General features: G+C 40.0%; 1 protein-coding gene across 3 annotated transcripts; it reads right to left on the bottom strand.

The window, feature by feature from the left end:
* Positions 1-1,492: 1,492 nt before the first annotated feature.
* Positions 1,493-16,153, bottom strand: LOC139533857 (anoctamin-6-like). 3 transcript variants are annotated; one of them, XM_071332297.1, is made up of 21 exons: positions 16,001-16,153; positions 15,829-15,876; positions 13,836-13,906; positions 13,159-13,287; positions 11,573-11,638; positions 10,647-10,934; positions 10,182-10,295; positions 9,934-10,049; positions 9,627-9,761; positions 9,253-9,358; positions 8,871-8,931; positions 8,514-8,659; positions 8,266-8,343; positions 7,895-8,120; positions 7,358-7,527; positions 6,947-7,044; positions 6,081-6,211; positions 4,808-5,013; positions 4,108-4,313; positions 3,917-4,022; positions 1,493-3,770 (listed from the first exon to the last, which is right to left on the bottom strand). In XM_071332297.1, the coding sequence occupies exons 1-21, from the start codon at positions 16,017-16,019 to the stop codon at positions 3,558-3,560; spliced, it is 2,733 nt and encodes a 910-aa protein (XP_071188398.1). In that variant the 5' UTR covers positions 16,020-16,153; the 3' UTR covers positions 1,493-3,557. The 3 variants fall into 3 exon arrangements, 2 of the variants coding, with proteins under 2 accessions (XP_071188398.1, XP_071188397.1); XM_071332296.1 differs by having other exon boundaries at positions 15,829-16,153; XR_011666868.1 differs by having other exon boundaries at positions 3,740-3,770; positions 4,808-4,930; positions 15,829-16,153.
* Between the last annotated feature and the right edge of the window lie 1,266 nt (positions 16,154-17,419).

Raw genomic sequence — 17,419 nt, 5'->3', positions numbered from 1 at the left:
CCAGTGATTTCAAGCTAGTGAATTCAATATCCTCTTAATAACGAACCTTGAACAAAACCCCAAAACTGTACTCTTTCAGTCAGATTTAAATGTCTATTCAGATCCCTACACAGGCTCGGGAACCTCGGAGGGGGGAACCTCTTCATTCAGTATTTCCTGTAACATTTCTGCTGTAAAGTCCTGGAGATTCAGAAATCTGTTTGCCGCCTTCACAATGATGTCTAACTTCTTACATGTTTTATGAGTTTGACTAGTGCAATGTATCACTTGCGCTATAAACACAACAAAGTGCACCTTCTTCACTGTCGGGATCCTTCTCCTGCATGGCATTCACTGCAGACTGTCAGACATCTGCTACCATCTCATGTCTACTCACTCCTTCACACCGGGGTGTTCAATCATTTGCCTGAACAAAAGACTGTGTTGATTACTACCAGAGAGGAAGACGTGAAGCGAGAGGTTTTACTCTGCCCAAAATCTGTCCATGAAAACAATCTAACGACGTGAGGAATTTTTGCACAGAGGTCAATGAGAGTATCGAATTTGCTCAACAAAAAATCGAATTGCTAATTTGCTACGTGAGGCTTATTTGATGGAATAAAATTGTCATAATGGTTAGGTTGTTATGAATGCAACGATATAAGTGGACAGACGTGGCATTTCGGTAACTTTGACAAAAAAAAACTTTATATCGGAGGTTCTTTTTCATTTTAAATTGAACCTTTATTTAACTAGGCAAGTCAGTTAACAACAAATTCTTACTTACAATGACGGCCTACCACGGCCAAACCCTAACCCAGACGACATTGGGCCAATTGTGCGCTGCTCTATGGGACTTCTAATCACTGCCGGTTGTAACACAGCCTGAAATCAAACCTGGGTCTGTAGTGACGCCTCTAGCATTGAGATGCAGTGCCTTAGACCGCTGCGCCACTCGGGAGCCCTGTTGTCATAGCGATAGATATAGGATTCATCATGGATATAACACGTTTTAGCATGGACATTGCCATTGAAGGCTTCCACCATTTTAAAGTAGTCAACTGGTTGGGGATTCCTATGAGTTAGTAGAAATCAGCCAAAGAAGAAAACGAACTACTTTAAAATGCCGTCAAAGACGCTATAATGGCACAGATGCAAAGATGAGTCCTCTATCTATTTCTATCGCCTGTTGTTCACAGCATATCTGCCCTCTCATTGGATAGAATGGTCACACCTGATCTCCCCTCCTCCCATCCGCCTTCCATATTTGAGGACACGTATTTCCATTGTTAAAGCGGTCACTTGACTATCTTGTCAATATGATAGACAATCTTTGTTACTAGATAACATTTGAGTCCAAAAGCAAACAAACATCAGTCACAAACCAGTCACAAGACTGTCGGGGCAATGGCAGACACAACACACCATTTCAAGTATGAGAACATGTGCAGTTTATTTGGAAGAAGAACTGTATCTGACCTGAACTTTGAAAGGACGACCAACATAATCACGGTTCTATATAAAAAAACAAAGAATTTAGATTTTATTTGGGATAACATACAAATTACAATACACTTGACAAAATACTTGAAAGACAAATATTGTACACAGGGCAGATTCTTAGTTCATATATACCTTTGGTTTTAAAAAATCACAATAATACAGCAACATATATTGATTCAAGAGGTTAGTCTATGGCGATAGACTTCTATCAAAATGCTTAAAATCGAATACATAGGTCAAAAATGTTACTGTAAATACTTGAGGTGACCATGAGTATGTATGGAAGCTCTTTCCCGCCACCCAAAAATAAAATCTGACTACGAGTTATGAGGTAGAAAGTCATAATTATATGATAGTAAGTCATTATTATGAGATATGTTCAGGCGATCTGTATCATATAAATCCAATGTGCACTTTGCATCAGGCCCTCCTCAACTAAGGATAACCTTATGCATATCTTATAGTCAATCACACATTGTGTGTGTGAATGTGAGAGAGAGAAAAAGATAGAGTGATTGTGGTGATATTGTTCAATATTAACGTATTGAAGAGTTTGTTGATGTGAGTTGGTGCCTGTTTGATGACATCTGGTTGACATCAGATTTAATTAATATGTACAAACATTAGGAACACCTTCCTAATATTGAGTTGCACTCCCTTTTGCCCCCAGAACAGCCTCAATTTGTTGGGTCATGGACTCTACAAGGTGTCGAAAGTGTTCCACAGGGATGCTGGCCCATGTTGACTTCAATGCTTTCCACAGTTGTGTCAAGTTGGCTGGATGTCCTTTGGGTGGTGGACCATTCTTGATATACACGGGAAACTATTGAGCGTGAAAAACCCAGTAGCGTTGAAGTTCTTGACACTCTCAAACCAATGCGCCTGGCACTTACTACCATACCCCGTTCAAAGGCACTTAAATCTTTTGTCTTGCCCTTTCACCCTCTGAATGGCACACATGCACAATCCATGACTCAATAAAAATCCTTCTTTAACCTGTCTCTTCCCTTTCATCTACACTGATTGAAGTGGGTTTTACAAGTAAGATCAATAAGGAATCATAGCTTTCACCTGGATTCACCTGGTCAGTCTATGTCATGGAAATATGTTTTTACATTCAGTGTAAAGCCACTGATTCTTCAATAATGTAACTTAGAAATTAGTAACGGTCTTACCCAATCAGAACCCAAAATATAAGCTTGGTTTACTCTCTTGTGTGTAAACAATGTAATTGTAAACAAACACAGTATAGCTTCAACACATGTTTAAAAATATAATTTGTATCTCATGGATGGTCAGTCCTTGCATCCATATGAGTCCTTGTGTCTATGTATTTGAGATTGGTTACATTTCTCCTACCCCATTCCTCAGCTGTGGTGGGAGAAGCTTTGTTATTGTGCGAATCCCAGATTTCCCCTTTAAAAGGGGTCGACCTGCAGGACTATTCAATGTCCATGATCCAGACATTCTATCTCATAATTATAACTTTCTATCTCATAATTATACCTTATTATCTCATAACTCGTAGTCAGATATTTTTTCTTGGGTGGCGGGAACGAGCTTCCATACTTGATGGCTTGCCTGGTCAACGCAATTTGAGCTTTTGGAATTATTCCTGACTAAATCAAGCACACCTTGAGTATTATAAATGTTTGGATAGGCCTAGGCCACAAATTGTATAAAAATCTGTATGTTGTTTAAATTAGAAAAGTATTGTTGTCATTCATAATCTTCCATATTTACCATACAGTCAAACATATGGCATTGAATCCTAATTTTAACAATACAAGACACATTAAATGTAACAGTGTACATGTAACAATCAGTGACATAAAAGTGCTAAATATGCAATAGATCCAGAGATCTGAGCAACAGAGCTGAGCTTCATGGCTGGTTTGGTTGGTCGTAGTCCCCACCAAGCTATTAAGCTACTACTAATGTTAATAATATTAATTCATAGTAATTAAAGTTATTAAAACATGTATTGAATACATCTTTAGCTGCTCACAATACTTGTAAATATTGTAGGTCCTGACAAAGGCAGGACTCTCTCTTCTCTGACAAAGTTTCGGAGATTAAAAGTAAAGGTCCATCTCCTCCTCCTTGTCCTCATTGTGTTTAAGTATCTTATCAGAGACAGGCTTTAAGCGTTTGGTCACCAGTTTGAGGTTGGTCTCGTGAAGGATGACCTGGCTCAAGTACTTCTCTCGTTTGATCTGTTCCCTCACTGTGTAAGGCACGTCCGGGATCACGTAGGACAGAACGAACTTGGTCAGGTATACAATGTGCTGAGGGGACAATGGTATAAGGGTCGGAAGGAGGGAAAACATTATTAGGATTTCTTGAAAGGCTAGAAAATGTCCATCTGGCATTAGACTACACTGTAGAAAGAAAAATCAGGTCAAAGCAACATTTCAGAGAAATTTCTACTCACCTCTACAACTATTATGAAAGCCATCTTGGCAGCTATCACATGCCAGTAGTAGATACTGTATTCATATTGTCTGTGGTGTCCTGGTGGATATCTGAAATCTCGATATCTAAAGTATGACAGAGAGACTGCATGAACTATTTCAATGTCTAACACGATTTCATTTAAACCCATCTCATATACATTCACATTACCTGCAGGTGGTGCTGTTATTGAACCAGTAAGGTGTTTGCAAGGGCCGGCTCTTGTTGGAGAAGTCCTGGATGTCGAACACAGAGAGCGTGTTGTTGATGTAGCCCTGCATGGTGTGACTGGAATGGTCTCCATAGGGATACACAGAGAAAGACCAGTAGTAAACCAATCGTGGGATCATGTCTGATGTGAAGGCAATGATCATGGCCTGGCAGGGAGACAAGGAAGTGGAGGAGACAGTGCACTTTAAACTGGTGCTCATCATAATAGATTAATTATTATCTAAGAATGTCACTACATCAGCATGGTAACAATTAAATCATATGACTGACATCCAGTGATGGGATTATGCAATGGAGAATAAACCAAGATAAATACATTGTCACGGCTGTTGAATGAACTGGACCAAGGTGCAGCGTGCAGCGTACATTTTATTTTTATTTTACACTGCAAAACAAACGGTGAAGCTAAAGGCTATGTGCCATAAACAAAGTCAACCTCCCACAAAGACAGGTGGGAAAAAGGGCTACCATAGAAATACAAATAATAGAACATAGAATACCCACCCCAACTCACACCCTGACCAAACCAAAACAGAGACATAAAAAGGATCTCTAAGGTCAGGGCGTGACATACATCATCTTAAAAAATATATGTATGTTTCATAATACTTCATAATCCAATGGAGGAGCCATCACTCACATTTGATGCCACAGCCAAGATGGCGACACCTTGGAGAATGGGTTGCCACGCCCCGATGTCTTGGGCCTTCTCTGGAACCATGCGGCGGAACTGGGTGATGATCTTCCAGGCGTCCACCCGGATCTCAAAGAGGTTATTGACCAGAGCCAGGACAGGAGCCAGGGGGAAGGAGGCCACAAACAGAGTCACAAAACCAAACTGGATCACTGTAGGAAAAAGCCACGCAGACACAAAGCCAAATTTGATCACTGCAGAAAAAAAGCATTTCCATCAATAGATCTGGGAACCTGATACTATGATAGTAGTTGATAGGCTAGCTAGGGGGGAACCTGATACTATGATAGTAGCTGATTGGCTAGCTAGGGGGGAACCTGATACTATGGTAGTATCTGATAGGCTAGCTAGGGGGATCCTGATACTATGATAGTAGCTGATAGGCTAGCTAGGGGGAACCTGATACCATGATAGTTAGTAGCTCATAGGCTAGCTAGGGGAGAACCTGATACTATGATAGTTATAAGCTGATAGGCTAGCTAGGGGGGATCATGATACTATGATAGTAGCTGATAGGCTAGCTAGGGGGAACCTGACACTATGATAGTTAGTAGCTCATAGGCTAGCTAGGGGAGAACCTGATACTATGATAGTTAGAAGCTGATAGCCCAGCTAGTGGGGAACCTGATACTATGATAGTAGCTGATAGGCAAGCTAGGGGGGAACCTGATATTATGATAATAGTTGATAGGCTAGCTAGGGGGGAATCTGATACTATGATAGTAGCAGATAGGCTAGCTAGAGGGGAACCTGACACTATGACAGTTAGTACTGATAGGCCAGCTAGGGGGAACCTGATACTATGATATTAGCTGATAGGCTAGCTAGGGGGGGAACCTGATACTATGATAGTAGCTGATTGGTTAGCTAGGGGGGAACCTGATACTATGATAGTTAGTAGCTGATGGGCTAGCTAGGGGGGAACCTGATACTATGATAGTAGCTAGGGGGGATTTGCACCATATAGCTTATGTCCATCCAACCCTTCTAGATTAAGTAAGTGCCTTGGGGATAGGGGCTAGAGGTGGTTTCTGGACAGACCCCAAAGAAATAGCAGGATCAGCTTAAAAAACTTCAGAGCATACGCATATAGCTACCACCATATTGTGTCCACACCTATCCAATCCTCTCAGATCTACAGAGATGCCCGGGGATAGGGGCTAGGGGTTGATTTGGGTGGGAGAGAGGGAGAGAGTTTGCCTCATTCTTCATATCTTACCCATCTCCAGGTATTCATAGAAGAGGCCCAGCTTCCCAATGGGCTGCAGCTGATAGTCCTGCTCCCAGCGAGGAATCACTTTTTCAGACCCCACACGTGTGCAGTAGCGGAATATCAAATTCTTCATCCACCTGATGAGAAACATGTCAATCGCAGAATCATGATGCGTATAACAAGGTAATAGAGCTCGCCAGCTTGTAGTCCTAAAAAACTGAAATTAGTTAGCATTTTCTATGGGGAAAATACTAAAAATACTAAAAAACTGAAATTAGTTAGCATTTCCTATGGGGAAAATTAATAGGGAAAGAATGGGGTTTTGGGATAAATGCCGAAAATAAGGTCTGAGGTTGAAATAGGATTAGGAGATATTATACGTTTTCTCCTATGAGATAATATCAGCCAGTTAACATGACCTTAATGAATTGTGAAGCCTTTATGTGCTTTATGTTTTTGTTTTGATTACATAAATGCTTTAAAATTCACAAAAAGTGACGTTAGCGGATGAAAAGGATCTCATAGAACAAAACGTATAAGATCTCCTAAGCCTGTGTTTTTGGCATTTATCCAGAAACCCAACAAAAAAACATGAATTTCCCCATAGGCTTTGGCCAATAAGCCATGGTAGAGTTAGTCTCCGTTAGTGCCTACAAGGAGACGCCTTTATGATTGCTCTCTGAATCAGATAATAATCATGTCTGGATACAGATACACTGGAAGATAAGGGGGAATTGCATTTTGAGTTGGGATGGAATAAACCATTGAACCAACCCTGATCCAATGTAACTGGGAAACTTTACGGTTGCTGGGCTCCTAGAGAGCTGATGTGGTTGGCTATTTTATGTTCTTCCATTGAACCAAAAACTTACGGCAACAACACCTCCTGAATGTTATTCCAGATGGCTTTACCGCCCATGATGACAGTGAGCTGGGTTGTCAACTCAATCAGGCATCCTCCTGGATCACACTGGTAAGGATGTGACACAAACAATGCATGAACCAATGTCGGCCATCTTGTAGTATTACATGATAAAGCACCTCCATTCAAACAACTTGTATTTTGTGGAAGATTTTCTCATCTAGGTCTTTCATTTGAAATATGAGTCAAACAAAAATGCCACAGAATGCAACAGCTAATAATTTGGAAACGTAGTTAGAAGACAAGCGAAGTGGAAAAAGCAAAACACTGTCATACTGTGTTATCACATATTCTGTGCCAAGCACCAATCAACTGAGCCTTCAATCAACTGATCTTTCAATCAACTGATAGGCGTACGTACCTCCTCATTCCTGTACTTTCCCAGCAGGTAAACAGGTTGCCCAGGGTAACCAACCACTTTCCCTTTGGCAAAGGCAATGTAGAAGCAGGAGGAGTAGTAGTTGACAAACTGGAACAGGAACATCTTCAGAGTCAGACTGTTCTCATAATCCGTCCTGGTCCTTGGTAGCTCTTTAAAATGAAGTAAGGCATCTTCTCAGTCTCATCAAAAAAACATCAGGCTTAAATCAAGCTTTTGTGGTGTCCAGATTCTGCAAGTGACTCTGAATAAGGATATCAGCTAAGGGCTATTGTGGTGGTGTGAATTTCCTACAGTATAAATATGTTGGCATACATATATTTGGATTACTTCAGACCTATTGGCGTGCAATATTTACTCATATCATGGTATAATTGCAGAATGTTTGGGGCACTGCATCAACCTTGCTAAGGCATGTTTGAGTGAATATTAGCCCTTGTCTGCAAGCAGTTTGAGAAACACCATAGTTCCGTATAGCAAACCACATATTTCCTGTTGTTTGACATTGGGGTGTCTCACCGAAGTCAGTGATCCAGATGGCAACCCTCTCATACAGGATGTTGAGCACCATGATTACTACGAAGCTGATGATAGAAGCAGTGACGGAGGTGGCCATTTGTGCGGTCACATACTCCTTAAACGGTTCGAGCTCCTTTAGGTCAGACTGGAGTCTCGTCGAAAATGAGAAGAACACTGCCAGTCGGTATACGATGATGGCCACCACTGATGCTAGGATCAACACAATCTGAACACAAGCACAAACACAAGAATTGAAGGGGTCAGACTTGAAACAAAGGTTAGGGTTATATAAAACATTTTTTGCTGTTGGAGTGCATATGAATTGGCCTATTCAGAACAAGATAACAGTAGAGAAATCCAAAAGTTTTTACCCAGAATAAGACGGTCCCGATTCCTAAAGACACTCTTATACACCGTCCACAGGTTGTATAAGGTACTTTCTCTTTTACCTAAATGAAGAATAACATGTTTTACAATGAAGTAATGATACAGGTAATATTTAAATTTTAAAACAAGTATATAACATTGCTATCATCAGTTGTGGAGTGTTCTTCTGGCCTCCTGAGTCTGACGCTATGGAATCACCATAGGGACTGTGTGACGAACACATCTTCCTTACCCGTGTGACAGGGTTGATTCTCTCGTGGTTACACTTGGCCTCATACTCGGGACGAGGTTGCTCCTCCTGCTCCAGGAACTCCACGGTGTCCCACTCATACTCCAGTTCTGCTTGGTAGCGCTTCCAGAACTCCAGAAACACGGTCACTAGACCCAGGATGGGAACAAGAGTGTAAAGCTTTATTTTACTTGCCTGGTCCTAGACTGTAGCATGTGCTGAGGAAAACTCTAATATGATTATCATGCAACATCTAATTGCTAATAAGCTTATATCAACAAAACTACACACTAAAATAATACAGTTTCTGAAACCTCTACATTTGAACATTTGGTAAGTTTAATTAATTAAATGACTCACCCCAAATGGCCATAAAGACAGCAAACACCAGCGTCCCATAGTTATCAAATATGCACAGTTTCTAAGGAAAACAAGATCACATGAAATACTTTGCTTTTCACATCATTTTTTCTCTCCATCCATGACTCTTTGTAAATTTATATGAAAACAAACCCTGTTCAAAAAGGTTTAATATGACTTGTAGCATGTCTCATGGGCCAAGGAGTCTGAGAAAACAGTCTGACATAACAAGCATTGGCAAATATAATTTTAAGGGACTCACTATCCATATAAGTCACTTTCATAATCATAATCACTCTGAATTAACCATGTGAGTGAATGAGAAAAGAACCTGTACAGCCATGGACCGGAATTAGTGAACCCTAATGTATGCATGACTTACTTTAGAAGATTCACAGGTGCTGTTCAGCCTCCAGTATGTGCACTCCTTATCACACTGCGGACACATCACAATATTTCCTCCAATCAAAGGGTCGCACACCTCTTTGCTGTCCAATAAATGAACAGAACAGATGGGTCAAACTTCACCAAAAACTCAACAACAAGATGCAACAAAGTTGTTAATCATTGGGTTTTCACACAGTTAGAGTGTCAGAGAACGGCATGGAAGGAACATCAATCAACTTATATTTACTCTACTTAACCTTATGTGTAAATAATTGATCTTCATTTGATATACACTAGATTTAGCAACTTGTAATATATTTCTATGGTGTTGTGGGTTTCTGAAGTACTTTCTATGACTTTTAAACATACCTCCAGGTGCTTGTTTCTTGAGTCGTGTACCCATAAATGAAACAGCCAAGTCCAACAATGGCAGCGAGGGCTAGCATGGCTGTATAGAAGCCCAGCCAAGCAAAGTAAATTCCAATCTTTTCCCCATAATACTTTCTGTGAGAAAATGAAAATTTTATTATTTCCATCCCATATTTTCCGTAATTACAATGATTAGGCCTCTAAGCACATTCTGTTTGGAATAATAATTCTCAACACCTTATTATGCTAAAGCAGCGATGTGTGTGCAATGTGCATTTTTGCGAAAGTAGATTAAAGCATGAATTACCTTATGAGATCAAGTGGCTGCATCTTATAGAAACTTTTAGGGTGAGCCCACTCGTTATACAGGAGGTATCTCTCATTGGGGCACTCATCTTCTTTCGACCTGACGTTGAATCTGCACTAAAGTAAGTTCACAGAAAACAAAACTAAAAAGTCCATAAAAACACTGCTCAGTCTTTTCACAGATCGATTGGTGTTTAATGTACTATGTTGTCAGTTACTAGTGCCACCCCACTCTTTATCCCCACTCACATCATGCAGGGGATAAGCAGCCTTGTACACCCCCCCATCGAGCAGCTTTGTGACACCAAACTTCTTGATGTTCCCTCGCACCTCATAGGGGGCTCGGCTGAGGATGTAGTAGGCCTGAGGAGGAAGACCAACCATTCTGTTATCATTGAAGTGTTAAGAAAAGAGTGTTAACACTATGTTTTAAGTATAGGTACATTGATATTTTCATAGCGCAAGGGCTGAATAACCAAAGGGCTGAATAACCAATCTAAGTGGTCTACAGACAAAATATCTTCCAACACCATTTAGCAGCATCAGAAACCTGAGATGCTTAAACTACCGAAAGAAAGTCAATGAGGTGACTTCTTTTTAGTGATTTATTTTGAATCTCTATCAAAATCTAGTACGCTGCTGCATCTTTAACCTCTTATTGGTTGACTTTGGGGTTTATACTCCATGATGAGGTAAAGAAAGCAGTGCACTTGCCATTCTACTCCTCATGGATGGCGTGAAGAAGAGGTCCCGGTCCTTCACGTAGAAGTACTCCAGCCTGTCCTTCTCGAACGGGGCAGTAAAGTACTCCGTCTCCTTGGCTATGAGGTCCTCGCTGGGGTAGAAGTGTCTGGTGATGCAGCTGAGGAAGTTGAAGGGTGAGGACGTGGTGGACAGGTCATTGGGCTGAATGGGCAGCTTGATGTGGAGGACCTCGGCGTAGGTACACAGCACATCCCAGGGCATGTGCACCTTGACGAACAACAGCTTCTCATCTACCACCTTGTCGGAATGACGAAGATAAAACAACAAGATAAGGCAGCCCTTTTCATTTCAACTAAATGTATTACAACTTCAGTAATCCCCTAAGGGGCAATTAAGAAGACATTGCCATGATCACAAATTACATCCTTGACATAAAACAAGTACTAAAACATCACATAAATCTAATGCAATACTTTATTATCTACAAAATCAGAAGTTGGCTCTGTGTTTATCAATGTTAACTCATTGATCCTATTCCATGAAATACCACTAAAGTTTGCCAATATTTGGGAAACTACTCAAATAATGGGATTGGTGCCATAGTTTTCCCACTGCAATTCAATCTCAACCCTTTCTGAGGAAATAGTTGGCTGTTAAAGGAAAACTTTGTAAAACCACTGTGTCTGCTATCTAAAATGCAGCCAAAAACAAGATCCACAGGGTCACTTAAATAAGCAGCATGATAATAAAACTATGTAACAAAAACAAACATTAGGTATTTCTCTACCATTTCAGACCAAACGAATGTAAGATACTAAATATTGTTTCCATCCAATCTTCCCTGAAGATCGACACACTCAACCCCACTCTGCAAGCTAACAGCAGAGTAAATACATAAAGCCAGTCCTTGTAAAATGCATTATGTGGCCACTCACAGATCTGGCAGCCTCTAGTTCCATCCCCATCTTCATCAAGCTGGCCTCAAAGTACTCTCTGCGTTGCTAGGGAAGAGAATACAGGATGTTAAATCAATGGATCCTGTGTTTGTAACACTGCCCCTTCTGTTTCCCTATTGGATGAGATCCAATCTGTTTCTCTTATTACTCTTGTAATGACAAGTGCTTTACAAATGTAAAATGTAATATCTAATACATTATTATTATTATCCCATCTTAACTGTGGTTGTGTATAGTAAATAATGAATTAAAAGTGTCATTATATTGACATTAGATTGACTTATTTCCCCTCAATGGATAGCAATGCACTGACTGATTTCAACCATGTATGAAACTGACTACATCTATATGGGAATTGTGTGTACGATACAAGACTTCTGATAAAACCACGTCAAATAAATAAAAGCTCATTGGTCAATCAAAATACATTGCTACTACATACTGTACGTCTGTATGCTTCTGTTATGTGCATCCACAATACTTGTAGAGAATTGTAAATACAGGATATATAACTGGGTTGGGAATGACTAAAGGGTCAGTTTCTAGGGAAGTGGAATTTTGACTCCTTTTCCCTCTCCGTCTGTGAAAGTGCATTAAAACCACCACAGCAGCCCTTCAGTATAATGGAGTGTCTATATAATGGAGTGTCTAGTCTGGGCATGTCATAATAGCCCCAATGGGTCATGACATCAAGAGCTTGGCAACATAAGCGACCACAGCTGCATAGGAGGCGTGTACACTCCTGCTGCTTTCAATACTCCCTGCTCACAAACCATTCATTGTAAAACATTCAACATATGGGGGATTGTTGGTGAATCACAAATGTTACCTCTATCAAAGGTGCATTTACTTATTATTTCAGCCATTATGATGTGCCAAAATCTGACATTTAGAAAATGATATTTTGACATTTGCAAGGATAGTGTGTTAGTGTATGTTACATTTCTGTCACCTGGATGGATATTGTGAAACAGAGATTTTACTTTCATAAAAGTGTGTAATACAGTACACAACATACCTGCATTTGCAACACCCTGTCTAGAGTTTCCTCATGTTTTATTTTGGTATGTTTATTTGGCATATGATGATAAAATTATTGTACATTTGTAAATGGCCTCATATTAATCATAGGGATACCTTAGATCTGACACACCGTGACTGCAGCAAATAAAAACTCCCTGTACAAATATTCAAAGTCAGTTATCCGGGTGTACAATGAGAAAGTGTTGTGTGAATGCCGTAGGTCCTGCCATAAGACAACATCAGCTTCTATGACGGAACATAACACTGATTCCTACAAGTTAACATCTTTGATGGAATGCGGCTTTAGTAACTTGTTTCATAGATAGTACAGTACTCCTCTTAAGCTTTAAGAAAACACATTTAGATTCACATATTCCTCAAAAGTATGCTTACATTGTGAAACTGCATATCATTTCAAACATGCTTTTTCACAGCACAGTAGGAATACTGTTTTTAACTTCTGTTAGACAGAAACCTGCTGACCATGTTGAAAGTGAATAAGGACACTTAGACTCACAATCTGCCACTAGAAATGCACTTACTTTACGTTTCTGGAACGTTCTATTTTTGTCAATCTCCTTCATGTCCTCATCTTCATAGACTAAGACAAAGTCGATCCGTCTAACCCCATCATTGAAGAACAGAGAGTCAGATTTGCCGTTGAACTCAGCCTGTGGGCAAAAACAACAGGCGATATCTGGTAGCTCCACAGTGATATCGGGTAGCTCCACAGCCTCAAACTCAAACTCTTCTTCTTCCATGATATCATACATGTCCTTTAACGAGAGAGGGACTGACAGACAGCCTCACTGTGCTTGTATGAGACCCTACTAGACAACGTCTTTCTCAACTGACATCAGACTTAGATGGGAGAGGGAGGGAAGAGTCTACAATAGCAAAAAGTGACACACCCTTTTTTGTTCCATGAACGATAACAGTCCACATTTGGATTGGGATCAAACATAGACCTCTCTTGTAATTACAGATATTTGCCACATTGATTCATGCATTTTCTGCATATGAAAATACAAAAGCGAATTCATCCACATCCCTCTTGGTGAAATAAATGCAAGAACAAGCCATGTTATACAAATATGGTATTAATTGTAAAGTTGTTCATTGGCAGCTCAAACTAATACTACAACTACTATCAAAGCTATGCGTACTAATCATTTTCATAATGCAGAAATGTTATACAATTTAAAGGGTTGAGACTCACCTTCTCCACTTTGGGCACTGATGCCCCCTCAGGTATACTCTCAAAGGTTGGGAAAAACTCCTGAGAATAGACTGCCCCCCCCCAAAAAAAAACATGTATTAAAGACATGAGAGACATGCATGACAAGATCTTGATGGAGATGTGACTCTTCTTAACCAACATCTTTTGTAAGACTCTGACAAGGCCCAGCAGATTATTATGCATTATCAGATTTAATGAGCATATGCACCAGTGCAAAGTACTCAGATCTTTATTTCAGAGGGGAATATAATACCAAAGTAAAGCACATTCAACAACCCACATTAATATGTGTTCATTCAGTTAAATGTTATATTTTATTGTGTCTGGTACTACATTCATACTTTACACAACAGATGACATTCCATCTGGAAAACTTCTAAACGTCCCATGGTAGGAAGTACTATGGAAACCTAATGTAACTGGAATCAGATGGTGTTTGGAAAACATTACCCTTAGTAACGCCCTGGAAAAGACTGTAAATGTTCAAACTCAGATACTCCATGATGGAATAGTTTGTTTAAGTCTCTTAGGCAAGTACCTCCATTCGACAAGTTGATAGCAACTGTGCTAATAAAACTGTGCTGAAAACATTATTTAAAAATCTTCCAATGTTATTGAATTGAAGCATGCCTGATGTACTTCACTTGACTTGCTTGTATGCAATATTTCTCACTTGTTTGGCATGCAGATCCTTTGAAGTTACCAGAAATACTTAAATACTTGCATACTGCATGCCATGTGTCATGCATTTCTCCAAGTTTGACTGTGAACATATGAGACACCATACAATCTTTACCTTCAGCAAAACCATCTAGCTATGTGATTTATACAGGTAACCCTTTTCCCCCTGTAGAGTACTTCCCTAGGAACAGACATGCTACGCTGAGCCTGCTTGTACTGATGCTAGACCAGGTCAAAGGCTATGTTTACTAGCTCATGGTAGAAAGACAGACTGATGAAGCACCAGCACTTGTTGGAAGCACTTTCAAAGTACTTTGTTAAATGGAGAGAGTATAAAACACATAAATCGATGTGGATTTTTTTCAGGCCCTTCCCTCAGTGCATATATAACCTGAAACTACAATTATTATCAAGTAATTATCTAGTAATGAAAACCTGCCTGATCCCAGAGAATTGATACATTGTAGGAGAGTGGGAGTCTACATTGGGCCAAAAATATGTTCGTTTCTTGTGAATTTAGACTGGAGTAGGGGAAAGCTGTGCAGTCAGCCATAGGCTATGACTGAAATCTGGCATCTGTGAATGTAATCAATGCAGTTGTTAGGCCTATGCCTATCTATTGCTATGTCCTCCAGTGTGATCAAGGAATACTTATGTATTCCAGCGACCTTAGTACAACTAGCGACGTAGTCAAGTAAGTCGGACCTCTTGGTGTATTGGCTAAGGCCTTAGCCTGACAACCACAGATATCCCAACATTCGCTGCACTGGTGTCAGAAGTGGGATGGGGCATCCTTCATGGTAAACACTGAGGCCATGGAATGTGTGCCTGTGCATAAAGAGATTTGGAAACATTGGAGCTTACTTTCCAAAGGAAGGATTGACCAGTCAGTGACTGGGTTTGATTCTCAGTTAGGATACCCTCTAATTCACTACAGTATTATTGACACTGTGGTAGATGATAATGAAGTTTATGATCATGTATAGTGTAAGGTAGAGCAGAACCCTCTCATTACAGAGGGCAATGGTGGTGCCAAAAGTCAGTAGTTATTGCATAATTCTTGAACGTATGAAATAATAAAGGAGAAAACATATAAGGTGTACAACATAATTACATTTGACAAGAAAAGAAATGTGCACAAAAAAACTATATTTTGAATAGCGTAGCGTAGCATATGGTTCATGATAGGTGGAAACGAAAGGCTACAAAGGAAGCCTACATTCTTCCGCCCTTTTCTCTTGCGATAAAATATCTTGTGTCGCGAAAGATAATGAAATCCACGTGAACTTACCGACGTCATCTATCATACCCATCTCTATCTCCGTGTCGCCCTCCAATTCTGTTTCGGACACATAATCCATTTTAAAATTGTCGTTGTACCCGTTCTCACTAATTTTAATAAATCTGTCACATATCACAAGTCATAAATGGTTAAAAGTGGAGGGTTGTCTGGAAAATTTTACCGCGGGAATAACACATCATGTAGATTACTGCCAATGACCTGCATGTGTTCCAAAAGTTGACAAACTTTATTTGTCAACATTGTTTCAAAAGAAAAAACAGTGCATGCTTTTCAGAACAAATTCTAATTTGAAAGAGTGGGTGGGTAGTCCTATACGGACTATGGGTAATTTAGGAGGAGGGTTTTTGAGTAGTCTCTCTAGACAGACCGGTTCCCTCCCACCAGCCTAGTTTTTGAGCGATTTGGCAGCTTTGTTACGCCCACATAAACTGTCTGAATAGCATTCGTGGCCCGTAGTGTAGTTGTCGTTTTCCGATTTTCATATGCAGTGAATGGATGATTGTCATTGGGAAATGTTATTATTGCGTTTGCTGGTTATTATTAACCAGTGGGCCCGTGGGTGTCCTCAAAGAGCTTTGGAGTCCTGAAAAGGTAGGGACAAAGCAAACAAATTGAACATAACAGTATGGTCAACATATCTCACATTTAATTGAAAGATTGTTTGACATCCATATTGTGGAATTTCATATCTTGAGTGTTGACAATAAATATAGACCAAATATTTTACTCTTAAAATGTGACCCCTTGTTATCTGTTCTGATCCCAACCAAATTCCCTGTCAGATACTGTTCCCTATACTGTTCCATATGAGATAGACCTACGGGTCCCCACCATACTGTTCCCCATTAGATAAGTTCAGTGGCGACCCATCATTCATTGCCTGTTTTGCATGTTATTTTGGAATTAATACGTGTCACATATCAGTTTGCAAACAATGTAAAACAAATATACACTACCGTTCAAAGGTTTGGGCTCACTTAGAAATGTCCTTGTTTTTGAAAGAAAAGCACATTTATTTGTCCATTAAAATAACATCAAATTGATCAGAAATACAGTGTAGACATTGTTAATGTTGTAAATGACTATTGTAGCTGGAAACGGCAGATTTGTAATGGAATATCTATGTAGGCGTACAGAGGCCCATTTTCAGAAACCATCACTCCTGTGTTCCAATGGCACGTTGTGTTAGCTAATCCAAGTTGATCATTTTAAAAGGCTAATTGATCATTAGAAAACCCTTTTGCAGTTGTGTTAGCACAGCTGAAAACTGTTGGGCTGATTAAATAAGCAATAAAACTGGCCTTCTTTAGACTAGTTGAGTATCTGGAGCATCAGATTACTTTTTCTTTGCAACTCTGCCTAGAAGGCCAGCATCCAGGAGTTGCCTCTTCACTGTTGACGTTGAGACTGGTGTTTTGCGCGTACTATTTAATGAAGCTGCCAGTTGAGGACTTGTGAGGCGTCTGTTTCTCAAACTAGACACTCTAATGTACTTGTCCTCTTGCTCAATTGTGCACCGGAGCCTCCCACTCCTCTTTCTATTCTGGTTAGAGCCAGTTTGCGCTGTTCTGTGAAGGGA

The sequence above is a fragment of the Salvelinus alpinus genome, chromosome 11 (genome assembly GCF_045679555.1).
Source record: "Salvelinus alpinus chromosome 11, SLU_Salpinus.1, whole genome shotgun sequence".
NCBI lineage: Eukaryota > Metazoa > Chordata > Actinopteri > Salmoniformes > Salmonidae > Salvelinus > Salvelinus alpinus.
Note: the sequence above shows the minus strand (reverse complement) of the source record. Positions and strands in the feature narration are given on the sequence as shown.

Excerpts from the sequence above, each read along its gene's own strand:
- LOC139533857 (XM_071332296.1), bottom strand. The coding sequence starts at position 15,898 with ATGGATTATGTGTCCGAAACAGAATTGGAGGGCGACACGGAGATAGAG. Across the intron at positions 8,121-8,265 it reads TCGGGACCGTCTTATTCTGG|ATTGTGTTGATCCTAGCATC; the intron begins GTAAAAACTTTT and ends GCTTGTGTTCAG. Across the intron at positions 6,212-6,946 it reads ATTCAGGAGGTGTTGTTGCC|GTGGATGAAGAATTTGATAT; the intron begins GTAAGTTTTTGG and ends GTTTCTCATCAG.